Below are 27,765 nucleotides of genomic sequence, written 5' to 3'. Positions count from 1 at the left end.
CTCGGGTCAACTGTCAAATGCGCTTTTTAGTATGACAAGCAGTGTCATAAAGGTCAGTGCGAGAGAAGAGGTGAGATTTGTGGCAGCTTCACCATGACAACGCGTATGCTCACAATGCCCTGAGCATCTGACGCTTCCTGGCCGAGAACATCACTGCACTGGGGCAAACTTGCAACTCGCCCTTTCTGGCTACATGGGAATTTTCCCGCTTTTTCTAGCTACCTTGCTTCCAAGGGGAAACTTGTACTTTGAAATTTACGTTTGAAATTGATAGTTTCATTGCATAATTTCCTGAAGCATTTTTGAATGTCTCTTGAAAACAAAACACAAATTCCCCGAAAGACTTACCTCGATGTAACCTTTGTAGAATGCTTGACCTGGTTCACTGAGAATCTACACAGATGACAAAAACTAAAAATTTTTTGCAAAACGCAGGTATTTTTCAGATTGATCGTGTGAGTTACCCTGTGAAGCTCCGTCAAAGATTTGTTTCTAAATACAGGTATGTTATACATGTTTGAAGATAATTGTTAAAAACATGCTGTTGGGCACCCCGGTCATAGTTTGGACCCCGCACAGGAAGTGTGTCTGCATCCATCATGTCGTCAGCCCTCGATTTGATCTAAGAAAAGACTCCATGTGGGCCGCTTTGCTCACAACGACACGGTTGTTCTCCTTTGAATGTGATTGTTGTGCACCAAGTTGCTGGCTCAGGGTGTGTTGGGACTTGTCATGCTCTCTCACAAAAGCTCTCTCTTTCACAGCTGCTTCATGTCTGCGACTACAAGATCGCTCACAGCCAAACAATCCTGCCCACTGTATTGCTTTCGGAGCCAAAACCATAAAACACGGGAGCATGAATTACAGTGAGGAGTTGGCTCCCTGTCAGGACTTCTTAGTGCAGAGCTGACGCACTCAAGCCCAAAGTGAGAGAGAGAGAGGGAGGGAGGGAAGCTGAAGGAGGGGCAGCAGCACAACAGGCAGCAGTGGTCGGCCGGAAGGAATCATGTTTGTTGTGAGTGACCAAACAGCTGACTGAATGTTTGCTTTCATGTAACTCAAGGTCAGCAAGTTCCGGCAGCCTGAATGAAGCTCGGCGGCGGGATGCTCACTTACACGTGCCAACCGTGTATGTAGAACGGAGGGCGAGGATGTGAAAGGCTCTGGATTACCCGACCCATCTGCCATCCGGTTTCGTGGGGGAATGGGCCCGGCCTCAATGCAGGAGGAGTCGATGACCGAGTCTCAGGAGGAGATGGAGGGCTACGGCTGCCTCCTGCAGGCCCGATCCCAGCTGGAGTGCACGCTGCAGCGTAAGTACAGGCAATGCAAACGCCACGGGTGCCAGGAAATCATGCTGGGGAATTGCAAAAATCTATACACCCGTGTTCAAATGCCTTGCTTTCAATAATAAAAAAAAGACACTCAGATAACTTCAAAGGTTTTTCCACCTTTATTATTTTATTATTATTTTTTTAATCTTTCAGCGAGGGGAAGCAAAAGTACTGAAATGTGGTTGCACAAGTGCTCACACCCTCAAACTGGAGATGTGGCTGTGTTCATAGTTGACCAGTCACAGTTAAACTCATTTCAAAAGGGGGTTAGCACACACCTACCACCATGTGAAGTGCCAATAGGTTACTGCAAATCAAGTTCAGCTGTTCTAGTAAGGCCAGGCCGCTTTATATAGGGCATTTTATACACGAGGTGAAATCTGTGTGCTTCCCTGATTAAAAAGTAAACATTGAAAAACAAATTAATGAAATAAAAGAATGTAGAGTGCAAGAAAATGATTTTAAAAATGCTTTATCAGAGATCAATCATAAGCATGAGGAGAAAAAGCCAAGGTGGCTTCTTTGCCTTTTTTATTTTATTTTATTTTTTTTTAATTTGCTTTAGTTACTTAGTCACTCATTGTGAAAGTTGCACCCCATGCCACCATTTAAGGTGCCTCTGATTAAATGAAAATCAAGTTTCGAGGTCCTAATAGTCTTGTCCGAACATTTTTTTACTTACTTTTCTTACGTTTTAATTACTCAGGTACAGTTACTTCATGAAAGTTACTCAGTTACAGTTGCTTGGTTATTTGTGTTCTCTTATAGCTAAAGTTTATTACTTGCAGTTTGTTACTGTTTCATTTTTTCTTAGTTTCCTACATATCCTTAACAGAATGATCAGTCAGCTTCCATCTCATGTTAAATGGAAGCGGGGTGCCTGCAAATTGTACTCAAGTAATAATACTGTTACTTTAAAATATGTAATATGATGTGAATAAAAGTAAAAAACAATCTTATTCAAGTTGAGGAAGTATTCAGTGGGGAAAAACTAAAATAAAATACGGACTGGTATGTATTTGTTTTCTTAATTACATCATAACCGTGGATGTTTTGCTCAGTACTATTCATGTTCCTCTCGTCTGGCATTCAAAGGGATTAGGTAACCGATTTGAAACTGTCACAGATGGTTTCCTAATTTTCCTTTCTAATAATTTGCCTTGCAGACGCATACCCGCTGGCCACAGCAATTTGAAAAATGTGCCTTTATAAACATAAGAATGCTCCTTTTCCACTCAAGCGTGTAGTCGTCTAACACACGGTGCTTGTTGGGACTGTGCTGTTTATGGAACTAAAGTGATCACTCAGTTGATAGTCGAGCAAAAATGCTGTAAACACTGAAAATGTTTCGAGAGTGCGTGCCATAGATCTGAAAACTGTCGGTGTGCACGTTAAATGAACTTGCTCTGTCTTAAAACAGTGCAAGAGTGTATATATACAGTATATTTTCCAATGTTTTATTGATGCAATTTAATAGCTCACCAAAGTAAGGAAGGCTGCAATGAACCCTGAAGTTTGAGTTTCGTGCAGACTCTCACCCCCCCTCCCCCCTCCCCCCCAGAAGCTAATAGGATTACCTTGGCAAACTCATCTCATTGTTTAATTAATGGTCCTTTGCCTTTTACGTGTGTGCGTGTGTGTGTGTGTGTGCGTGTGCGTGTGCGTAAACTGAGACCACCTGGGGGAAAAAAATCCACAGTAATATCTAAATGACAATCTTCCATCCCAAAAAATTGCAATTCCAAGCTCCTGTTATCAAGATTAAAAAAAAAAAGAAAAGAACAATAATAACAATAATAGGGGCGGCCCGGCGGTTGACTGCTTAGCACGTCCGCCTCACGGTGCAGAGGCGGAGCGCTCGATTCTGGATCCAGCCTCCCTGTGTAGTGTTTGCATGTTCTCCCTGTGCCTGTGTGGGTTTTCTCCATGTCCTCCCAAATTCCCAAAACATCCAACCATTTCAGGGTGTACCCGGAGTACTGCGCGAAGACGGCTGGGATAGGCTCCAGCACACGCCACGACCCTTGTGAGGATAAGCGGATCAGAAAATGGATGGATGGATAATAATAATAATAAAAAACACAAATCTGGATGGTTTGTATGACACAGAAGTCAATGCTGATGGGTTAATCCGTAGTGGCACTGTTGTCATGGAGATAATCCCTTTTTAAAGCATCATTTTTATTTTTATTTTTAGGCCTTTCCGGACAGGAGAGCACGTTGCATCATTTAGTGATGCTTAAGTGAAGTATATATTTCCTCATTTAAATTCATTCATGTCACAATTTCAATTTTGATTAAAAATAAAAAATAAAACAGTGCAGAGTTCATGCATTCTTACCATTTTGAATGTGATTTTCCAAAATTAAGGCCTTCATTATCTTAAAGAAAAAAAAGATATCTGATATATTAATCTGCCATTGAAATGTCAAACACAATAAACATAGCAATACTGTATTTATTTGCAAATGTGTATGAAGTCTGCAATCGCTCTAAAAAGGTAATTTCTTAAAATCTAATATACAAAAATATTTTCTTAAAATACTGTGCTGTTAGCGTTCACATTTATTTAAGGAGACACCATAAAATTGTCCAGCGTTGAACACAAACTGTGGAGCAACACATGTAGACACACATACCACTCAGAGACATATATTTATTATCTTGTGCAAAAACAAACAACCCCCCCCCCAATGTTGTGAAACCCTTCTTCATTTGTTTATTTTTCATACTGTGCCCATACTGACACAAAAGGCCGCTTAACTTTTTCTCATTTAGCATTTTGCTTAATGCCGCTAATGTTTTCCTGTTGGCACGCAACGCTTGTTCCCTTGACCCAGAAAGTGCCACAGCACTGGGTTGTCACTCGCTCTTGATCACGAACACGTTTGCACGTTCATGAGGGGGATTAAACCCGCTCAAATTTGGGGGGGGGGGGCTCTTGACAAAATCACACACAAGTATGATTGTCGTGGCTGAGGTCAAAGTTCAAAGAGTAATACTCCTTGTATTTCTTTTGGTTACATTTTCACAAATGTTCACAGATTATTCTTCGATGTCAGAGCATGAATCTGTGATCGTAGCATAAAAATCTGAACGCTTTGATGGTTTTGTTTGAATTTGGTCAACGCGGCTAAGTGCCAACATTTCAGATTACTTTGCCAGACTTGAGGGATTTGCACGGATTTGTAGCGGGCGACAACTCAACCTTGTTTTCGCCAACATTCCTCCTCGGGATTATTTGGTTCCCACCTCTGCAAAAACCCGAAAGATTGGGACAAAGCTCAGACGGATGCCAACGCAATAGACCCACCAAAAGTATGGAATGTGGGTGCGTGATTGATTATCCGGGTCATGCTGTTTGGCTGACGTCAGGCTGCTGTAAAAACTGCAAAACTCTTGCACCACCAATCCTGGAACATTATTCTTATGATTGTATGAATGCCGAAAAGCACACAGCATGTAATTCTGAACTGCTTAAAGCCTTCCCGTAATTCGCACTGTTTGAGTAAAATTCCCAAATAACCAGATTTTTTATATTTGTATCCCCTTCTCCCACATTTCTCGACTCATTCAAACCATTTCAATTTGAACGTTTTTGTTTCATTGGGGACATTTTGGAGCTCATTTCCACGTTCCAATAATTGCCACTTTTTTTTTTCAAATTTTTCAGATTCACACTTTTGACATTTGACATATTTCTTCCACGTTACTTGACCATGTACACAATTTCACCTTTGAATTGTTTGGCTCATTCAGAGTATTGTGCCGTTTCTCACATTTCCCAAAATTCTCGATTATCACAATAAAATTTTGAAATGATATTTGTTTCCCTCTTTCTCCACGTTTCTCAACCATTATAAACAGTGGAACATTCCAAATATTTATATGTCATTTCGGACATCGTTTTCACATTTTACAAATTCCCACATTTTCACAATACAATTCCCAAAGGAAGAGCCTGCTTTCATATTGAACTCCTTCTTTCCCATTACAACCAAGTCAAAACATTCAAATTTTTTTTTGGAGGTGGGGGGGACTGTTTTTCAAATTCACACATTTTTCATTATTCCACATGTTCAAAGTAAACATTCCCAAATGAACGCCGACATTTTCCTGCTTAACCTGCCCCTCCCACATTTCTTGACTGATTCATATTGATTTGGAATAATGTCGATGTATTCATTGTCCTGACGGCAGACTTCGTCTCGACTGGCCGTGGCGTTTCCCGCCAACCCCGGTGTCGACTTTTATGGAAATGTACTGTGAAAGCATCTTCAATTCTCTCTCATGTTCCTGAAGTGCGGCACCGAGTATAAATGTCAAGTTATTCCAGGTAACTTCATCCTAGCTCGAGCTCAGTTGCACACACACACACACACACACACACACACACACACACACACACACACACACACACACACACACACACACACGTGTGCATCAAATATTCAGCAGGTAGCAGCCAAGATCATTACACGCTCCCACAGAAGCCCGACACACCCCATTACGACCTTTGCTGCGTGCGGCCAAACGCACGCCCGGTTCGCTCACTCTTTCATTCACCTTCTCTGATCTTTTTCCACCACCTTGCTTTTTCCGGCGTTCTGCTCAAATTCATTTTTAATGTCGCTCCATTGAACATGAGCAAATACTCTGGAGGGATCAAGCACCATCCTCTCGGCTATCACATTAGTCACACAACACGTCACTTTTAACAAGTGAGTTTGTTTTGATTTATGATTTGCTTTCGGATGTAGGAGATAAAGGTTTGTTTTCTGCCGTGTTGGCCAGTAATGCAGCCTTCTAAATGATGTAATGTTTTCAAATACTCCTGAAAAAGAGGCTTGAAAACTTAAAGACCACTTATTATTTAGTGTGTGGACAGCTTATCATGTTATCAGGTTACAGGTTGCATGAAAGGATTAAATACAACCACATTTGAATCCAAAAGAGCTGTAAAAACTGAATTTAAAACAATTGAACATGTCATTTAAAAAAAAGGAACAGTCAAAAATAAAATGAGCCAGTGAAACACTCACGAGATAAACACAATCAAAGCAAATAAGACACAAAAATAAGGGCTCCAGTCTCATGCTGTGTGGAATTCCAAGCAATTATTTATTTTATGTTTTTATCTTTTATTTTATTATCATGAAATTTTTTCTTTCATTAAAAATGGTAAAAAATGAAATGAATATTTACAGTACATTTTGAAAAGAAATTTACTCTGTGGGGAAAAAATGTACACATTAAGATACAAAGACTGCCCATTTTTAATACACAACTGAACATTTTTGTCTTGGTACTTTTTTAAATGTCGTATGTCATTTACCATTTCGTTGTTTCTTTCCATCTTGCTCCTCCTTTCATTAGTTAAAGTTAATGGTGTAAATGATACATTTATATAATCAACGTTTCTAGTTTCTTATGGGTTTGTTTTACTATTTGTTCATTTATATATTTTTTCCTTCGCTGTGATCTCATTCGTGGAAATTGTCAAGAGACCGGACAAACCCCAGCAGAATAATGACGTTACAATGAACATAAAACACATTTTATAAGCCATACCTCTCGTCATTGTGACGTCTTTGGAACAAAGGCGTCTCACAGTGTTGTAAAGCGGTTTCCCACCTCAAAGTAATGAGTTAGAACGTGTTTGAGACTTTTCTATTCTCCTGCAGAGGTGGCGGTTCCCGTGAGCATGAAGGAGGTCGGCGGCTATATCGAGAAACAGGTTGCCTACTTGTCAGGTAAGGTCTTCTTCTGATCATAATGACTACCCGCATGTGAAGTGACCTCACAGCGAAGTGCACATACTGTATGTTTGTCCGCCTCAGGTGGCCGTGGAGAAGACTCCAGCATCATCATCACGCTCCCGGAAAGCTCGGCCTTTAAGGACATACCAGAGGAGGCCTTGGCCAAAGTCTTCACTTACCTCACGCTCATCCCTCGGTGCGTCCTCACGTCATTGCGTCTCTCTCCCTCTCTCTCTGTCTCTGTCTCTCTCTCTCTCTCTCTCTCTCTTCTCTCACAAAGCCCCAGACATCTCATGTCTGGACGCTTTTATCGTTCAATGTCAACTCTTCAGCATTCGCAAACAATTTCGACAGATACCACATTCTCAAGTTATTATAATTTCTCTATATCGAATCAAGAATGCTTTTGGCCACGAATTAGTTGTGATGTGCTCAGACAATAAAAATTCTGAATGTTATCGGTTTGTTCTGCAAATAGAGCACAGTTTCTCAATCATGATCGAGCATAGGCATCAGATCATATTCAATCAATTTCACTGCATGTCACAAAAAGAATATACGGTATATTAAATTCATGTCTCACTGTACTCACAAACTGATTGACTCACTATGACTGTATGAATGGCACTGGGTGGATACACACTGGTTAATTGCACCATCTGCCCTCTGGTGGAAGACCATTTAATTGTTCTGCTCGTCACTGTACATCGCCGCTGCGACGATAGATGAACAACAATATATTATTTGTAATAATATGCACATCATTTGGTTCGCCATATATCAATTGATCATGGAAATGATATTAAACACACACGTTTTCTGTGCGTGCTTGTTTTATGTCTGTGACGGCCCCAATTCGCTGCAGTGCACCAAATGTGTTCAGTTGACATTCTGAGCACAGCCTCAGCGTGGCCTCATCGGACAGGCACTTGTTTCAGATGTAATGCTGATGCCAGCCCTTGCAGCAGTCCAGGGAATTTTCACATGGTACTGCAGTCTCCTGACAAATCTAGAGAAAAGTGCTGTCAAATTTTCTGGGGGTTCCCTTAGAGAGGAGAACACTTTCCCTCATGTCTGACAATCAAACATCAACAAAATGAGGTTCAACAAAATAATGACGCGACTTCCCAACAGGACAAGGCAACCGGGTGTGAAGTTCATCATCATTTTAGACCGCAGACTGGACACGTGGGCTTCTATCAAGACTGCATTGGCCAGAATAGCAGTGAGTTTGCATATTTTATGTTTCTTTTGATGCCGATTTTTTTTTTTTTTTTACCTGTCCTGCACGGCTGATTAGTAATGGTGTGTGGCAGCGGTGCCCAACCAGTTGATCGCGATCGACTGGTAGCCCGCGGATTCATCCAAAGTCGATCGCGAGTGGTATAGGGGGAAATAAAAAAAACAAAATGTGTCTTGCGATATATCTTGACGATGACAGAAGAGATGGAACATGTGGCTGGGGGGAGGGAAGTGTGGGGTTCCCTGCTAAAGTTGCTGACTCATGACCTGATCCCGGGTAAGCGCTTGAAAAATGTGTGGCATGGTATAGTATGCAGAAGAAACATAGTACCTGAATATATTACATTATTGTGCGAGTTGATTTTTGTGAGAAAAAAGAGAAAAAATCACAAAATTAGTTCTTGCACTTAATGGTGGTTTCTTATTCAGCTGTTTTATGCCATCCTTGAATGGACATTTTTATGCACAAGAGCCTTTTGCACTGGCAAGACAAATCACTGTGTGTTTTTGGCGTGTTTATTATTATTTTTTTGGTTTGATACAATCCCTCTGTGGTTGGGTTAGGATAGTGAATCTTACTTATGTTGAGCACTTGTTTTGCAGATATGCAAATACCTTTTCCCATATCTAAACTTGTCATACGTTTGGTTAGCAAGCTGTGTCGTTCTACGTGCCCCCCCCCACCCCGTGTGACACAAAAATTGTGGCCGCTTCCAGCATTTAATTTGTTTACCGCTGACGTAGTAGGATGGAAATAGTATACCCTGTGAGGAAATAGCACAACAAACAGAACAACTAGGACCAGAGAGGACAGGGAAAAGATGCTGGCTCGGCTGGACAGCAGTCAAATATATGAAGTTTTTTTACGAGGTATTCATTGAACAGTGGTTATTGTTGCGAGTTTGCAGTGGCGTACAAACTGCACAGCTGCATCACTCTGAGAGCTGTTTCTGCACCCCCCCCCCACCCCGAAAAAAAAGTGTGATGACGCTAGGCTCTGCAGAGAGGATGAAGATGAAGATGATGAGGCAGACAGAGTGTTTGCCTGCATCCTTCCTTCCTCCTCGTGTGAGTGAGGCTGCCGCTGATGCTGCTGTTTGCCGCGTCTGTATGGAGCTGTAAAATAATTCAAGCCGATGTCCCACTATTACATCATGGCTGAGACATGTTGCCGGAGAGGAATCGTAAAGATCCGGACCAGCCCGGTAATGACTCTTTGGATGGCTTTTTTTCCTGCCCTCACTGCAGGAGTTTGGGTGAAGTTTGAGGGTGGGAATGCGGCAATGAGTGGAACGCTGTGCGTGTGAGTGTGTGTGCTGCGCACTTTTGCTTCGTCATGCAAGAAGCTCAGAGTAGATGGAAAGGGAGAGCCAAGTGGGCAGAGTGTGTCATGCGTGTTCGCTACCTTGCATGCATGCTTGATGTCACTTGATTGACGATGGGGAGGTCACGTCAGGACAAATCAATGTCAACATTATGTCACATCTGAACGAGTCAGACAGCAATTGGAAAAGAGAACACTGCACTCATGATAAGTATGGGTTAGCATTTAAACTAAAGGTTTGGACTCTAGTCTGCATTATTCGACTTAATAAAAACATACAGTAAATAAAATGTAAAGAACGATATATGCCGGGCGGCTCGGTCGTCCAGTGGTTAGCGCATCGACCTCACAGTGCAGAGGTACCGGGTTCTATTTCAGCTCCGGCCTCCCTATTTGGAGTTTGCATGTTCTCCCCGTGCCTGTGTGGGTTTTCTCCGGGTACTGTGGTTTCCTCCCACATTCCAAAAACATGTTGTTCGTCTCGATGTGCCCTGCGATTGGCTGGCAACCGGTTCAGGGTGTCCCCCGACTACTACCCAAAGATTGCTGGGATAGGCTCCAGCACCCCCACGTCCCTTGTGAGGATAAACGCATCACAAAATGGATGATGTATGTTAGTTTGTGCATTCTGATAAATTCATTGGGATGCTCTTTTTGGTGTGCGCGCCATGACCACCAGGGACAACCAGGGAAATGATATTTCCAGACATAGTATACATTCAGTTGGGCTCATAAATTTACTTCCTCCTCTGCATACACGAACTTACGAGCACAACTGTAGCTCTAATGACGAATCACAGAGGAAGATTGCTGCAAATAGGCTGAAATAATATTTGCCGTTTTTCGCAGAGGATAAAGAATATATGCCTGTGTGTATTTCTACTTGCTCCGTCCACATTTGTTGTGTTACAAAGTTGTTTAAAAGATTATATTGACTCGAACAGCCATACTAGTTTTCCACTGTGTGTTACCATTAACGTATTGTACCTTTGAAACCCAGCTGATTTTTTTTCACAGATCATATTTATCATGTACTACTGTTTTGAAATGGTGGTGTTATTTGGAATTTTTTTCATTGTGTTGTTTCATTGTGGATTCGCAGGCCTCCTTTCCCGGGAACCTCCATCTGGTGCTGGTGCTCCGACCCACCAGCTTCTTCCGCCGCACCGTCACTGACATTGGCTTTCGCTTCAGCCAGGAGGACTTCATGCTCAAAATGCCCGTAAGGCAACCTCATCTATTTGCTATTGTTCAATTACCACCATTATTATTTTTAACCCTTTCATGCACTCTGTAACCTGATAACATGACAAGCTGTCCACTGTAGTAACCGCTGTCCCTGAAAGGGTTAAATTATTTTTATTACTGTAAGGGTGCGAAAGAGTAAAAGATACACAGTTGGTTCACCGCACTTAAAATAAAAGATGGGAAAAACCTCAACTTATTATTATTATTAATTATGCTTTGAGTTTAATGGTTCGCTTGACATCAAATGAAACTGGATGTGACCGGTGGTCAGTAGGCTTAAATGTGATCTCTGCATATCGGGTGTGACCATTCAGGTGGTGATGCTGAGTTCCGTCACAGATCTGCTGAAGTACATCAACGAAAACCAGCTGACGTCAGAGTTTGGAGGCACGCTGGACTACTGTCACAGCGACTGGATTGTTTTACGAACGGTACCGTATTGTAGTGGGCTGTACATCAACACTTGCCCAGAACATGAGGCACACTGTATTTATATTTTAAAATACAGCAGTAGCGGGTGGTGAGTTTCGGTCCTGGGCCTGACAAGAAAAATAACACACACAAATGACTGGAAGGAACCTGCGCAGCCAAAACATGCTCTGGAATCAAGATGAAAAATGTTGGAACAAATTTATTAACATGTCACGGAGGTTGTAGATGTAGGTATGAGTAAGGAGATTTCATTGTATATTGTCAATTTTCTTGCCCCTCTGTTTCTGTTGCAGGCCATTGAAAGTTTTGCTGTCACAGTGAAGGACGTGGCACACTTGCTGCAGTCCTTCGGCACTGAACTGGCCGAGACGGCCATGCCGAGTGAGTGCGACGCCATCCAGAGTCTCCTGGAGTCTCACAATGAAAAATACAAGAAGCTCAAGGTACACATTTTGTTTCCATTTTTACAGCACATTGTTTTAAGTCATTGCAGTTAAAAAATAAAATAAAATAGAAGACTACATGACTCGGCAGAAATTGCAGTGTAGCCAAAATGGGGGGGGGGGGGTCATTCATAAGAGTGTAGACCCAAAATAGCGACGGGGGGGGGGGGGGGGCAATGCCTGCGTTACTCCCCCTCGCCGCTAGGGGCACCACGTCAAATTTTGGATTTACAATACAATACAATACAATACAATACAATACATGCTGATTTATATAGCGCTTTCACAACAGCGGCAGCTGTAACAAAGCGCTTAACAAAACAGTTCACATAAAGTAAAATAATAAGCACAACACATAACATAAAACACGGACAGTCGTATTTAGAGGGTAAATGACGATAAACCTCATTAAAGCAGTCTAAGAAACATGCAAAGTTAGCAGGATAAGCACAGTGAACTATATGCAAGCATGCATGGATATGTTTTGCATTTCAAGGATTTTTATTATTCTTTTTGCAACAACTGCATAGAAAAGTTGTAGGTGCAGTTCCCATGTCCATCTCATGAGATCAGTCTGGTCAACCACCCTGCAATGCTGTTAATACTAAAATAAAATGTTTTGGGGGTTTTTTTTTGTATTTTTTTTGTAACTCGTTTCACATGTAAGTGTACTTAATTCAAAAGGACTTAATCAGAAATATTTTTTTAATATATGTTTTTCAGATGTGTGGGCATCTGCAAAAAAGTTGTGGCAGACAAAATGCCAAATAAGATACGGCAAAAAAAAAAAGAATGTTCTATTGTTCAAAGATGTTGCCAACCAATTTCTTCTTACAAATGTTATTGTAGCTCATGACGTTGTGTTAAATGCTCTCGCCTGTGGCAGGAGGCCATTCGATCTTTGTCAAGAGAGGGACGACATCTTCTCGCAAGCCTGGAAACCACTACCACCAGCACCACCACCACCAGGGACAACGACGACCCTCACTGGGATGTCCAGCTGGACTGGGAGACGGTTCAACGGTCAGAGATCAATGAGATGCTGGAGTGCATCACTTGTAAATGACCACATTTGTTCTTTATTCTTGCTTTTTCGCAGGCTCCTGACCCAACTCCGAGACATGGAGTTGGCCTTTGATGGCTACTTTGAGAAGCACATTCAGAAACTGGATCAGTACCTGCAGCTGCTCATGTACGAGCAAAGTTTTCAAGAGGTAAACGTCATTTTGGTTTTTCACCAGACGAGCACCAGAATAATGTCGTATCCGTGAGAAAAAATGTCATACATGGTATGTAAAGAAAACAATAGGAAATATTTCTAGATGGAAAGACATTTTTTCCAGATTCAAGTTGTATATTTCCCAGGAAAAAAAGTATTTTTTTAACATGTAAATTGTATTTTATAGATTAAATTCACAGTATTATGAGAATAAAGTTTTATATTTTTGAGATAAAAAGATGCAAAATTATCTGAATAAAGTTGTATATTTCAATAAAAAAACTACACATTTTCAAGATAAAAAGCTCTTTTTTTAATTAAAGTTATATAATGACAATGAATATATATATTTTCCAGAAAAAAGTGTGTACTTTTTAAAGTTGTAACTTCATGAGATTAAAGTCTTCATATTTTGAGAAGGAATTCAGATTTTTTTTGATAATTTATTTTCTTTTTTCCAGAGTAAATAGAAAATAAATTTCCATATATTCCAGAAAGTCATATTTTTTATGAAAGTTGTTGAATTTTTAGATTGAAGTTCTAATCCTATTCCCCCCCACCCCCATAAAAAAAAAAAAAATTTTTTGTTCCAGTGTGGGCCCCACTATTCCTTTGTCAACTAAATAAATAATTCAAAACAAATAGGAGGGATTCTTCTATGATTTCATTTAAAAGTAAAAAAATGTCCGTCATACCCAGTAGATCTCTTCACCCCCACCAATCCCAATTGTGGGGATTCAAACATTCATTTCTCCTTATTGACTTTGTGTTTTCAGATGGAGTCATGCCTGTCTCGTGTGACGTCTCAGCAGAGTGAGCTGTCCACGACGGTAAACACTCTGGCTCAAGCAGAGCAGGCTCTCCAACAGCTGGACTCTTTGGAAACTCTTGCTCAGGTTTGTCACGCGTGCCCCGAAATGTGCCCTGAGATCAGTTTTGAGTTTGCCGCGTGCTGCTTTTTGGGCCGACAGGAAGTGATGTCACGTGCCCAGATGGTTGTTTTTCACGGGCACCAGCTGTCAGCGGGCCACCACTACGCCACGGCCCTCATCATGCAACGCTGCAACGAGCTGCGGCATCACTGTGATAGCCTCGACGCTGCTCTGGGCAACAAACGCTGTCGTCTCTTGCAAGCGCAGCAGCTCCTCCTGTCTCTGGAGCAGGTAGATCCGTGAATGAACTGCCATTTTATTTACTTATTTACTTTTGTAAATTTCTAGACGCAACCGAGGCGTTGAGGCGGCCCGGTTTGGTGGCCACAGTATTGCATCTGTGCTTTTTGCAGATGATGTGGTACTGTTGGCTTCTTCAAGCAGGGCTCTCCAACTCTCACTGGAGCGTTTCGCAGCCAAGTGTGAAGTTGGGATGAAAATCAGCACTTCCAAATCTGAAACAATGGTCCTCAGTCGGAAAAGGATGGAGTGCCCTCTTCGGGTCGGGAGGGAGATCTTGCCCCAAGTGGAGGAGTTTAAGTATCTTCGGGTCTTGTTCACGAGCGAGGGCAGGAGGGAGCGAGAGGCAGGCGGGCGGATCGGTGCAGCATCTGCTGTGATGCGGACTTTGTATCGGTCTGTCGTGGTAAAGAAGGAGCGGAACCAAAAGACAAAGCTCTCAATTTACCGGTCGATCTATGTTCTAGCCCTCACCTATCATCACGAGCTGTGGGTCGTGACCGAAAGAACGAGAGCCCAGATACAAGCAGCCGAGATGGGTGTTCCGCAGGGTGTCCAGGCTCTCCCTTAGCGATAAGGTGAGAAGCTCGGTCATCCGGGAGAGGCTCAAAGTTGAGCCGCTTCTCCTCCACGTTGAGAGGAGCCAGATGAGGTGGCTCGGGCATCTGATTAGGATGCCTCCTGGATACCTCCCTGGTGAGGTGTTCTGGGCATGTCCCACCGGCAGGAGGCCCCGGGGACGACCCAGGACTCGCTGGGGAGACTATGTCTCCCAGCTGGCCTGTGATCCCCGGGAAGAAGTGGCTGGGGAGAGGGGCATCTGGGCTTCCCTGCTAAAGCTGCTGCCCTCGCGACCCGGATGTGTTAGAAGATGGATGGACGGATGTACTTTTGTTCATTTTTTAATCTTAGTACATGAGGTGAATCGCGACTGTATCATGTCTTTTTTTTTTTGTTACTTTTTTTAACACAAAGCATTTGAAGTTGAACTACAGGCATCACTGCTTGTGCAGATAAATGTGAGAGTACCGATAATCATTTGCTCATAAAATTTGGCTTACTCCTGAATAATTTGTCTCCATCCCTTCTGAAACGATTGATGACCTGAGCTTAGCCGTATCTTCACCCGCTTTAGGCCGAGACCTGGTGTGATGAAGCAGCCTATATGCTGGCCAATCAACTTGTGGAAAAGTTCCAGTCCAAGGAAGGGGCGCAGACTGCTCTGAAGGCCATCGAGAGCTTCCTGGAGGGCTCGCCGTCCATAATGACATCTGGCCCTGAAGTTCTGGCTCTGGAGTATGAAGCTGTCATCACCCCTCATCTACAGGTCCAGCACATTTAGTTTTCACGCAAAGTGCTAGAGAATCAAGAGTCTGAAAGGGCACTTGCACATCTTTATTTTCATCGGTCAGGGGAAGATAGATAAAACGTTTGAGAAGCACACAGCAGTGCAACAGATGATACAGAACCGACAGGCTGGTCTGAGGAAGCTGGCCGACAAACATGTCCGACCGGTCCAGCTCGTGGCCCCCCGTGCTGAGAACCCACCTCGCTCCAAGTCGCCAATATTCTCCCCCAAGCACGGTACGGTCTAAATTTCTTGAAGAAAAACATTCCTTTCAAAAGTCACCCAAACAATCATTTGTACTACAAAACTTTGAAATAAATTAACCAAAGACAAATAATTAGTAAATATGAATTGTATGTATTTTTTATATTGAAAGTCAACATGATTATTTTTTTACATTGTGACACGATTCTAATATGAAAATATTTTAATTCACTTTTATTTCATGCATACACATGTACTATAGGTGGTTTTGAGAAGAAAAATACAAAGGAAAAATTTGACAACCTGTTTTATTTATTTCATTTTTATTTTTATTTATTTATATATATTAAATAATATATATACATATATTTATTTATATATTTTATTTATATATTTGGTTCAAGTATTTCTTGTTCATGAGCATACTTGGTTAATGTTTCATGGGGTCATTTTATGTCAGAGTAACTTCGTAGCTTCAATGCGTTAATGGCTTTTCACGTACTAGAGTGAATTTTCACTATTTGCAATGCGGCCCGGTCTCAGTCCCCGACAAATCGCGACAAAATTAGTGAATAATCAAACGCTAACCCCAGGTCCAAAGGAGCTTGTAAGTGCATCTAAATGCTACAAGATAAAACAGAGGACGGTCATTAATCACCAACACAATGCATCTAGCATATCCACAATCATAAACCCATGTTACATAGAGTAAATAACTGTGTTCAGTAATCAAATTCCATCTTCAGCACAAACACATCACCTTCACATGAAGCTCATCAACAGTCCAAACGAGCATACTAGCCTAAATATTACCCTAGCACAAACTAATATGATGCTGCACATATTTCAATCCGCTGACAGTCTGATTTGCTTTTTACAGCTGAAGCTTTGAAGTTCACGTTTGATCTCCCTCTGCCCGGAAAGAGAGCGTCCCGAAAAGGTCCCAATGCTCGCAAAGTAAGACATTTATTTATCCACTCTTCTGTTTTGTTTTGTTTTTGTATTTTCTTGGGGGGGGGGGGGGGCGATGTAAACATGAATTAAAATCCATGTGTTTGTCCAGATTGAGGTCATTCACGACTACCAGGAGAGCCGCAGCTGTGTATCGTATGGCGTGGAAGGAGAAGACAGCCCGGATGTCCTCAAGCGGTGAGTGAGGACACACTTCCATCTGTCCATCTCTTGATGTTCAAGTCTTTGATTCGCTCTAAAACAGGGTGAGACAAAAAAAGTATTGTTCTGGACCCACAGAGCTTTTTATTTTTAGTTTCCTCACGAGGTTTGTGGCACACTTATTTTAATGGACAGAATATTGTTATATCCGGTGAACATCGCGGTTTGGCTTTTGCAATTTCATTTGCTGGAAAAGCAGACCTGAATCTTGAGTTTTTGTGCCAACGTCTTGGTGGCGATGAACGATGTCCATCGCGAACAAACCTGTCATCATTTGAGGAATGCGTCTTTGTGTGTGCGCGTCGCAGTCACGTGATGAGGGAGCTCATTGAGACGGAGAGGATCTACGTGGAAGAGCTTCTGTCGGTCCTTCTTGTGAGAGCAATCCTCCTCTTCCTCCTCCTCACCACACGCGATGAGGTCGTCAGGCCGACTGACTGTGACGCCATTGCAGGGCTATAAGGCGGAGATGGAAAACCCACATCTGGCTGCTCTCCTGCCGCCTGTCCTGCACGCAAAGAAAGGCGTCCTCTTCGGAAACATGCCCGACATCTACAACTTTCATAGCAGGCAAGCCCTACGTGACAGCGCCCACATCTGAAGGAAAACCTAGAGCGAGAGAATATTTTTGTTCTTTTCGTGTATGAACTCAAATTATGTGTATCATTGTTTGTCCCTAAACTTTTTTTTGGGGGGTGGCAACCTAGCTTGTTTCTCCAGGACCTTGAGGGATGCCTGGACACCCCCGAAGGTGTGGGACTTTGCTTTCTTGCCAGGGTGAGAAGCAACTTCTTATCAAATATGGCTGAGTTATGATTTGCAAACGTTTTTTTTTTTGTTGTTGTTTTTTTCCCCCCCAAAAAATGTTGAGCATTCATGTGTCGGCAGAAGGAGAACTTCCAAATGTATGAATGCTACTGTCAGAATAAACCGCGCTCCGACGCTCTGTGGCGGCAGTTCTCAGATTGCGCCTTCTTTCAGGTCATAATAATCTGCGTGCATGAATATGTCCCCAGTCACCACTTGCCTGTTTAACTCACAAAATGTCAAATATTTCTTCAGGAGTGTCAGATGAAGCTGGGCCACAAACTAGGCCTGGACTCGTACCTGCTGAAACCAGTCCAACGTCTCACCAAGTATCAACTACTGCTCAAGGTGGGTCAATAGAGGAATAATATCAAAAAACAGTCAAACAGAAGAATTCAAATGCAAGTCGTGTACGTTTTCCGTTCAACTTTTCAGTCCACCTCCACACTTTCAAATTGCTCACTTACTTTGATGTAATGTCATTTCATTTGAACCGGAAAAAAAGAGAATAACCTCTCACTTCAACGTTTCTCACCAAGTTTTCAAGACTCCTGAGAATGTCTCCACAAGGGGGCGCAAATTCACATTACAAATCATGACGCCAATAAAATTGAAAAAAATTCACATCGCATTTCTGTGGCAGAGAAAAAGTGTGGCCACACCTATCGGACAGACCAGAAGTATCTTTCAAGATTGCTCAGTTTAGATTAAGACATAATTTTAAAAAAATCAGTCACAAATGATTGTCATTAAAGGCCCCGTTTAAATGTTGATGCGTGTGCTCCTAGGAGCTGCTGAAACACAGCACCGACTGCGAGGGATCATCTGAACTGCAGGGGGCGCTATTAGCCATGCTGGACCTGCTCAAATCCGTCAACGACTCCATGCATCAGATTGCCATCACAGGATATGAGGCGAGTCCCGGAAATCAGGCTTTTGTTTTTTTTGTACCTACTGTTTTTAATATCACTAAGCATCTCCCTTGCGCTGTCTCAGGGAGACATTTGCGAGCTGGGCCGCGTATTGATGCAGGGCTCATTCAGTGTGTGGATCAGCCACAAGAAAGTGCCCACACGCATGAAGGAGTTGGCCCGCTTCAAGCCCATGCAGCGCCACCTTTTCCTCTACGAGAGCGTGCTGCTCTTCTGCAAGAAGCGGGAAGAGCACGGGGACGGCTGCGATAAGACGCCCTCGTACGGCTTCAAGCACTGCATCAAGGTTGGCCTTTCACTCGCAGCCGTCCATCCGCTTCACATACAGCCGTTTCCCTAAAATTTTGGGGTTAAGCTAACACTAAGGCAATTAGAAAAAAATAGGAAAAAATAAGTTATTCGTGCAATATTGATTTTTTTCACTGCGACAAAATACGTCTTTGTTTGAGTAAAGATTAGGAGTTTATCTATCTACAACTTTTTTCTCATAACTATGCAATTTTTTTTTCATGGAAACACAGCCAACTTTTTTGATTCCTATTATACTTAGCGGTACATATGTCAGTTATGTTTATCTCTAACTGCTTTCAACATTATAAGGAGGGCCCTTGGAAAAATGTCTCACCAACCGCCAAAAATCACCACAATAAGAAACATTTTGGGTTTTTTTTCTATGAATACCTCTCTGACAGTGACAGTCAAAACTAAGCATAATTATTAGGCATTTTCACTTGCGCTGATTGGACTGTGAATGTTTTTTTAATAGTATCCTCTCCCTATTTATAGAACAATCTTATATCATCTGCGAGAGGGCTATTAAAAGCGTTGTCATCATCTGACCGATCTCTATTTTCTACTTTTGGGATGTGGTGATCCGTTGAGTTTTGTTTTATTGTTCTGATAGATGTCACATGTTTGATGAAAGTAAGACCTGTGCTGTGTGTGTGTGTGTGTGTGTGTGTGTGTGTCTGTGTGTGTGTGTGTGTGTGTGTGTGTGTGTGTGTGTGTGTGTGTGTGTGTGTGTGTGTGTGTGTGTGTGTCTTGGCAGATGACTGCTGTGGGGATCACAGAGAACGTCAAAGGAGACCCCAGGAAGTTTGAAATCTGGTACAGTGGCAGAGAGGAGGTGTACGTGGTCCAGGTACGGAGTCGGTAAAAGAAATGAATGGTCACTCAACTGCAAACGGGTCCCAGAGCAACGTACGCCTGACTCTGTTGTACTGTGTTTCAGGCTCCGAGCGTGGCGGTGAAGATGTCCTGGCTTAGCGAGCTGCGCCGAATCTTGACCAACCAGCAGAAGTTATTGCGAGGTCAGTGGTGGAATAGATTAATTGTAATATTATTATAAAGTCTGTTTTAGAATCATTAAAACTATGTGATTGTGAATGTTATAGTGCAGATACAGGGATGCCCTTAGATACGAGTCTTATTCATTCCGTGACCACGTCCCATCGTGGTCCCATTTCAACCCTCCAAAAAAAATAAACTTAAAAAAATATGCCATATGTTTTTACAATAGCACTCATCCCCGGCTCCGGCCTTCCTGTGTGGAGTTTGCATGTTCTGCCTGTGCCTGTGTGGGTTTTCTCCAGGTGCTCCGGTTTCCTCCCACATTCCAAAAACATGCATGGCAGGCTGATTGAACACTCGAAATTGTCCCTAGGTGTGAGTGCGGATAGTTGTTCATCTGTTTTACTGCTCCTTCTTGTGTGTGTGCACATTGGCCACCTGGGGGCAGATGAGAGAAGTTTCACCAGTGGCTTAGTAAGCTGCAGTAATAGCAATTGTTCTTTGCAGAGGATCAAGAAAATATTCTCTTTTATCTCTCTTCATGTGTTGCTCTCCCACTTGTGTTCAAATGGCCATTGCTAAAAGGGTTTTAATAATGCAATACTGATGCTTTGTTATCCTGTTAGCATTAAGATAAACGGACGTACAGTATTGAATTAATTAATTAATTAAATATAATAATAAATCAGAATTTAGTTGATAAATCGAGAAAGGTACTGCAATATCCATTATGAATACAAGAGAAAATTGACACAAGAGTGCCAGGGTGTGTATGTATAAAATTCCGATACAAACCAAAAGTTGTAAAAATATCACGGTTTAGGGTAAAGCATGAGCCTTAATGGAGACTTCTTTCTTTTTTGATTGATATAAAAATGATCTATTTATATATAAACACATAACACGGGGTAGGACTAGATACGTTTTTACTTCTTCCTACTCCCTTGAACATAATAATTGTGTTGAATGATGACCGATTCTCTTTCCTTTTTACTATTTTACTGACCTTACTTTCTGTCAAATTATTACTGGAAATGTTTTATGTTCAATAAACAAATGAAACAAAACGAAAAAAAAACGAATGCAAAATGATGTGGTTGTTTTAATTCCACAAAAGTAATGACTTGACTCAACTTGGTTAAAATTGAGAGGGAAATCTCCTTGCTGGATAATTTCCCACAGTAACTTTGGACTTGTTTGAAACTTGAAGGTTCAGATTTGAGACTTAGTTGTGACTTACTCCCACCACCGGGAAAGAGTCAGCAGATACCCCATTGTATGTTCTCCTTCCAGATGAGGTTCATCAAAATGGACAACCAGTAGAGCACATGCATCTTTCTCCACCACCTTGTGAAAGGTCAGTGCCCCGTTTTTGAATAATAGGCACCAGGATACTTCGGTGTGGTCAAAAGTGACTTCCACTGACTTGTACTGAAATCGATAGCAAAAACCTGTTAAGTTTGGGTTTGGGCCCCCAATTAAACACTAAGTCCCACAGTATTTCGGGGTAGATGTGATAAATATTTGTTTAGAGAAGCTTGCAAGCCCACTGGGTGGCATCATAGCAGCTTCCATCATTGGGTTTGACATTTTCTCACAGGTAGGTCTTTGTGAATGGTTTGCTTGGGTTCTCTTTGAGTAATTTAAGATAAGATAAGAAAACCTTTATTAGTCTCGCAATGGAGAAATTCCCAATTCACAGCAGCAAAGTTATGAAAGGAAGAAGTAGAACAACAAAATATAGGAGCTGCTGGAAAGGCAGCCACTTAGCAAAACAATGGCGAGCCTGTTTGCTAAGCTAACGTCCGCTCTATTGCGACCCACCCATTTCACTGTCAAAATGTGTCCGTGAACGAATCTGAGCAACAGAAAAGTGACTAGTGGCGAGCAGTCGATGAGCTAGCGTCTAGCTCATTGACTGCTAGCAGTCCCTCTTGATTATGCTAACTAGGTCTGAATTATGGCCGCCGTGTAACATCATCTTTTCATCTTACTCATGGGTTGGTTCACGAATGGTGCCATCTGAGTGACATCATGGTGAAAAGGTCTATTGTGCTTCAAATATTCCGCATCCAAAACACATCTGGTCACCTGTCTAGTGTTACAAGCTGCCTAGTTTTATATTGGCACTGTTGATACAGCTTGGATCAGAGTGACATCATCACATAGACGGAGTCCAAGGCTTTGCGTGGGCGCAGCAGCCACTGTGTCCAACTGTGTGTGGTTGCTCCCCCACCCCCACCCCAAACACCCACCCCCTCACTGCAGGGCCATGCGGCCGTCCAGAGGGGCTCCAAGGGGCTGTCTGCCGGGGCTGCGCTTGGTCTCGGCAACATCCGACGCGTTTATGTGCCTGCGCTCCCAAAGCCCCTGTACCCGAAGCCCCCGGCAACGGCCCCGCCTACGCCCCCAGTGCCACTGACCTGCCGTAGAAACTCAGTGGTAAACCTAGCCCACGTGTTTGCATAGTGGCCGTGACTTTGCCCATCACACGGAACGCGTTATGCATGTAAAAAGCAAACGGGAATCATGGGGTCTGTTCACCGAGCCGTTCTGGGTGAAGACAACCTTAGGTACCATGCATGCAATCGATCCATCCATCCATTTTCTGTGCAACTTGTCCTCATTGGGATTTCAAGTCAGCTGGATCCCATCCCAGCTGACTTTGGATGATACGTGTAAGTGACTGTTCACCAACCAATCACCCACATTCACAGCTGACTTCCTTAATGTCGGATGGGATCGACTCCAGCTCACCGCGACTCATGGGCAAAAACGCTATAGAAAATAGATGAATAAATTAATACGACACTGACATCCCAAAAATGAAGCTATCATCACTGTGCAAGTGTACCCAATGTTGTGTCCTCTGAATGTTGTCCGCCTGAACAGGGCCAAGGTGGAGCCCCATACATTCCCCTTAATTTGTCATCACAACTTTTTATGGTGCTTGTTATCTGCTTCTCGAAACTAAAACAATGGAGGGATGTCGTTTTTTTTCTTTTTCTGAACTTGGATGTTGCATGAGCTTCTCTCATGCTGGCTAAACACAGAAACGCAGTCCATCCTCTGTCAATAGAGAAGCTTGCACACGGCCGCTTCATGTCCCCCGTCATGCCGTCTGGCTATCCGAATGCTCATATACATGCGCAGGCAGCTGTACGGCGGTAGTTCCATTTGGGCCAGCTTGACTTGAGCATTTCTCAAATAATTGACACAATGTCTCTTGTGTGTCATTACTACCAGTAAGCAACAGAGGGCGTCGGTGAGCTCGGAGGACACTGAGTCGGTGAAGAGCAGCCCGGACGCCCAGCGGTGTGCCCCCAAACGCCAGCTCAACCGCAGGAGTGCGTAAATCTCATTCTCCGTACATGGCATGCAACGCAACCAAGAAAATATTTTGTCTCCACGATGCCACAACAGTTGCTTATCTCCAGTACACGCCGCGCTATTCCTTACGTTAAATATTTTGATTCGTTCTATATCAGAGGTGTCAAAACAAAAAGTACAGATCCCTGAAAAAAACAAAATCAATGTACCACCATTGTTCGTCACTCAAGAGAAAGTTTCTGTAGGTTGGCCAGGAGCTCATCATGACTCGGTGAAGATCTGCGAAGGTCTGGACGAGACGGGCAGCGGCCGAGACGCTTTCCACCAACCGGACATGCAGCTGGTGAAACTGGTGAGACGCCGCATTACAAGCAGTCCACTTTGGTTTGGTTTGATATGACCTCGTGGGTTTTTTCCACTTCCCGTGTGAAAAGGTAAAAAATTTGTAGACCCTTTAACAGGGGTGTCAAACTCATTTTTGGTCGCGACCCACTTCAGAGTTACGGCTTCCCTCCGAGGGCCGATGCAAAATATCAACATTATTTCTTGCCCATGACAATTTGACATTTCTGCACAGATTTCAGCAAGGATCATGAAAGTTGACACACATGATTTGCTCCCGCGGGTCACATAAAAGGATGTGACGCGCCGGATCTGGCCCCCGGGCCTTGGCTTTGATACCTGTGCTTTAGAATGTTACACCAAAAATGACCGTTGGTGTTTGTCTCTGGTGGGTGAGATAAATAGGCGGACTCAACACATACAATTGAGAATTGAAGAAGCCTTTTGGATTAAAGGTGAAATGTCATCAACAATCAAGTCCAGCTGCCGCCATTCAGGTTAGGAGTCAGTGTTAGAAATGTCTCATTAATTCAGGTTATAGTCATCACCAAACAACGAGTAGTGACGATGTCTTACCTCGAATCCAAAAGCCTTTAAGGGTCACTTGTAATGGATCATCACTACTCTTCAGCAATGCAATGCGTTGGGCCGAAACCTGGTACTGTATGTCCATCCAAGTTTGATCAATGTAATATTTTTTCATAAATCGATAATGTTGGTCAGTTCGCCTGTGTTATTTTGATCAATCTTAAGGATTGAAAAGTGATTTATCTCTTGAAGGTTTGAATGTTAATGGCTCAACACTGATGGAATCTGTTTGCGCCCGCCAGTCTCGAGGCAGATATCGGGCCTTGGCGGACTGCCTTCAAAACAGATCGGACAGCGTACTCATCAAATGCGGTGATGTCATCCAGTTGATGTGCGAAGACAGCAAAGGCCGCTGGTGAGTATGGCGTCCTGTCTCCATCAGCGAGGCAAACATACACACAAAAAAAAAAAAATGGTGTGTTGAATTTACTCCATTTTCGTTCGTCAGGCGACGCATGCAAATTAGTGCTTGAAAGCATTTCAGTAGTTTATAGGAAAGACTTTCAGCACTGTATATGGGCAAAAAAGAATCATTTGTGTGGGTGGGTGCGGGTGTGCATGTGTGTGAGTAAGAGAGAGAGGTAATCCTAAATCATCATATCCAACAGTATGTATGTACATATTTGTCATCCTTTTCCTCCCCACTTCCCTGTCAGGCTGGTGAAAAATCTGAGTCGACAACAAGATGGCTTCATTGCGTCCGCCAGCCTGCAAGTGACCATAAGAGGGGGCAGTCGAGCAGGCTCTTCCAGACTCAGGGGTAAAACGATTTTGAATTTGAGTAGAGGCGGAAATAGTAAATCTGTCTCATGCTTAAGAACAACTACAGATATTGGATCTCATCGAAAAAAATAGGCACTCATAAAAGTCACATTAACAACGTATTGTTATTTGTTATTGTATTTTTGTAACTTCCCACCACTGGATTTGAGCATCCAAGATGTTGACTTTGATTCTGTCCCACTTTATTTTTCATTGCAGAAACAGGCAAGGTCAGGACAAGAAAGCTCAGTTCTCCATAGAGAACAAGATACGTGATGAGACCAAAGAAGGACGTTCCGTCCTGGTTTTGTGGCACTTTAAGACATTGGACTTCTTTGCATTCTCACAGGTTGGGATTGACAATCCGAAGCCCCTCTGCGCCCCCACACAGCCTTTGTGTTGTCAATGTATGACAAGCACAAAAACTGTGGGAGTGTTGCATCCTTTCCCAGCATTCCACAGTGCTGATATGAGTGGGAGTGGCTCACTTTTTGGCAACTTCCTCCGTCATGTGTGTTTGGCTTTACTGAATGGACGCTCAGTCAAGGAGAAATCCTCAAATTCTCAATCCCTGAGAATGTAGTTTGAAGAAAATCATGGACCTGAAGATCATAGCACGCATTCATCAGAAAGCTCTGATATCATTGCAGTACTCCTACCAGACGGTAGGGGGCTTCTTCTACTTTCCTATGTATCTGATGGCTGCTGTGATCCTGTTTTTTTTAGACATCCGGTTGACATCACACCCAGTTTCTAAGGGAATTTCTAGCCATTTGTGTACTGTTTAAGTCCTCGTGTGCTCTGTACGCAAGTGCCAAAATGTGTTTTTCATCTCTTCTTGAGGCAGCGTATCATCTATACGCTTTTATCTGAGCAAGAAAAATGTTTTGATAAGTTAAGAATGAAGACAAAAACTTTCATAACAAGGTAGGAATGTGGCATTTGTGTGTGTTTGCCGTGTTCCTGGCTGCTTCTTGTGTTTGTGTGTATGAATAAGGCAGGGGTGGCATGTGCACCACCAACTTTCAGCAGTGCTCTATTTAATACAGTGAACTCGCGTTTATCGTTGGGGAAAGCGTTCCAGAGCCAACCGTTAAAAGCCGCATATAAACGGATAGACATTTATTTAAAGACACTTTTTAAGGATCCCCTCGTGCCCGTTCTCACCTCTCCTTCTGTCAAAAAAAGGGAGACTGTATGACATCGCTGTAGCAACGAGCAACATGGCCAAACGCGACTGGATTGGACAATTGTGGAGGAAATGCAGTCGGCGACTCACGCCCGCACACATACAGTCATCCCAGGCGATATGTTTACTTTTTTATGGGGTCACTTCTTTGTAGATTTTTTTTTCCAGATCGCTGTATCATACCATATCGTATTTTTCCACATGGACTGTCACTGTTGAGCAATAAATGCAAGCCAGGAGGCAAAAGTGCCTAAAAGACAACGAATGTCCCAAGTTTGGAATCATTTTACACTTCATCAAAAAAATCTGAATGTTAATGTACCTATTGCAATGTATGACCGGTATAAATTACACAACTGCTCGTCTACGGCGAAGTTCACATTGTTCGCTGATTTAATATCACCAACCACCACCACCAGTTCGAACGAATTGCTCCCTCCTCATTTCCTGTTGTTAGCCCCGCCCTCCAAGCTTCCGTCACACAAGCAGGTTAACTTTAATGTGAGAGGGGATCATGATGACACCACCGCCATGCTTATTTAAATTTACCAAATGTGATTGAAGGCTCCCATTGGGGAGCCGTTTTGGAACGGCCGCGGCGTTTGATATGGAAATTTTTCTTGGAAGCAGCAGCGGCCTGGTCACATGACATGTTTCCTTTGTTCAAATATTTATTTTGCCTTCTCTTTGCGAGCTGTCCCGAATGAAATCACATCTCCGTTTATTCACAAGAGCCACGAGTGCTTGATTGCTTTCGCAACAAAACAAGCGGATGTTTTGTTGTAACTGTCATCAAAAATGCTGCAGATTTTGCACAGATTTTCCAAACACGGGAAACCATATCAAAGAAAAGCTTGAAGTGTAAATTCATCATGTCAAGCCAAGAAGCCTAAACTTGGCGACAAATGTTTCTTTAATGCAACTGGGCAGACTAGTATTGTTATATTTAGTTGTACATTTTTAGCTACAAAACTGCAAAGATATTTATTGCAATAACTGCTGTGTATTTACGCCTACGCTTTTGGTAATTAGTGTTTCAGAAATGCAATACTGGTCCATAAACGCCGATTGAATCAATGTGTTCCATTTTCAGCGTTTTGATTAAAGCCTACGAAACACTAAAATGGTGCGAATGTTCTTTTTGTGACTTTTGGCCCACAATACTGTTGATTGTGCTTCTGTTTTTTCTTTCTCACCAGCAGATGGCAGCGGTGCAGCAGTTTGACATGCAGCACTGTACGGTCTGTATGCCAGTTTGTGCCCAAGTTGTAAACTTGGCATGCAAAGTACATGGGGGTACACAAGGTTTTTGTACAGTCTCTTTTCTTCTATTTCCTTTTAAGTATCGTTTGGACGGATTCAAATATTGACTTTGGAGCAGGTTGTTGATCGTAATAATCTTTCCGCTTGAAGCCTTTGAACAACCTGACGTTTGTGTGCGTAAAGCTTCGTCACTCGGCGCTCTCAAGCGAATTTTTGTTGATCAAGTCGCAGCGTGACGTGATTTCTTGAAAAGGACGGTCGGTCAAGTTGCCGAGTCTGTTTGTAATGGTAGCCTCATCCTGCCTTTAAAATATCCACACGCAAGCTTGCATGTACCAGAGTTCCAAAGCGTTCTGCGCATCGC

At 42.8% G+C, this 27,765-nt stretch overlaps 1 protein-coding gene across 2 annotated transcripts; it reads left to right on the top strand.

Moving 5' to 3' along the window:
* Nucleotides 1-362: 362 nt before the first annotated feature.
* mcf2a (MCF.2 cell line derived transforming sequence a) lies at nucleotides 363-27,262 on the top strand. Of its 2 annotated transcripts, XM_086101212.1 has the most exons (30): nucleotides 363-1,313; nucleotides 7,019-7,087; nucleotides 7,175-7,289; nucleotides 8,228-8,318; nucleotides 10,762-10,881; nucleotides 11,222-11,338; nucleotides 11,633-11,782; nucleotides 12,669-12,805; nucleotides 12,882-12,996; nucleotides 13,778-13,897; nucleotides 13,973-14,164; nucleotides 15,309-15,500; nucleotides 15,586-15,757; nucleotides 16,606-16,682; nucleotides 16,789-16,874; nucleotides 17,207-17,273; nucleotides 17,353-17,468; nucleotides 17,606-17,675; nucleotides 17,787-17,879; nucleotides 17,961-18,053; nucleotides 18,494-18,619; nucleotides 18,702-18,923; nucleotides 19,686-19,778; nucleotides 19,869-19,947; nucleotides 21,221-21,284; nucleotides 23,174-23,274; nucleotides 23,503-23,609; nucleotides 24,430-24,542; nucleotides 24,844-24,947; nucleotides 25,169-27,262. In XM_086101212.1, the coding sequence occupies exons 1-30, from the start codon at nucleotides 1,205-1,207 to the stop codon at nucleotides 25,207-25,209; spliced, it is 3,351 nt and encodes a 1,116-aa protein (XP_085957338.1). In that variant the 5' UTR covers nucleotides 363-1,204; the 3' UTR covers nucleotides 25,210-27,262. The 2 variants fall into 2 exon arrangements, with proteins under 2 accessions (XP_085957338.1, XP_085957339.1); XM_086101213.1 differs by lacking the exons at nucleotides 363-1,313; nucleotides 7,019-7,087; nucleotides 7,175-7,289; nucleotides 8,228-8,318 and adding an exon at nucleotides 9,373-9,540.
* Nucleotides 27,263-27,765: the final 503 nt, after the last annotated feature.

This window comes from Hippocampus guttulatus, chromosome 2 (genome assembly GCF_054856545.1).
Source record: "Hippocampus guttulatus isolate MCC_2025c chromosome 2, RoL_Hgut_1.0, whole genome shotgun sequence".
NCBI classification, from domain to species: Eukaryota; Metazoa; Chordata; class Actinopteri; order Syngnathiformes; family Syngnathidae; genus Hippocampus; species Hippocampus guttulatus.
Note: the sequence above shows the minus strand (reverse complement) of the source record. Positions and strands in the feature narration are given on the sequence as shown.

Bases quoted from the DNA above. Each gene is read 5' to 3' on its own strand.
- mcf2a (XM_086101212.1), top strand. From the start codon at position 1,205: ATGGGCCCGGCCTCAATGCAGGAGGAGTCGATGACCGAGTCTCAGGAG. The intron at 12,997-13,777 runs GTAAACGTCATT...TTGTGTTTTCAG, and splicing joins ACGAGCAAAGTTTTCAAGAG to ATGGAGTCATGCCTGTCTCG. The intron at 19,948-21,220 runs GTCAGTGGTGGA...TTCTCCTTCCAG, and splicing joins CCAGCAGAAGTTATTGCGAG to ATGAGGTTCATCAAAATGGA.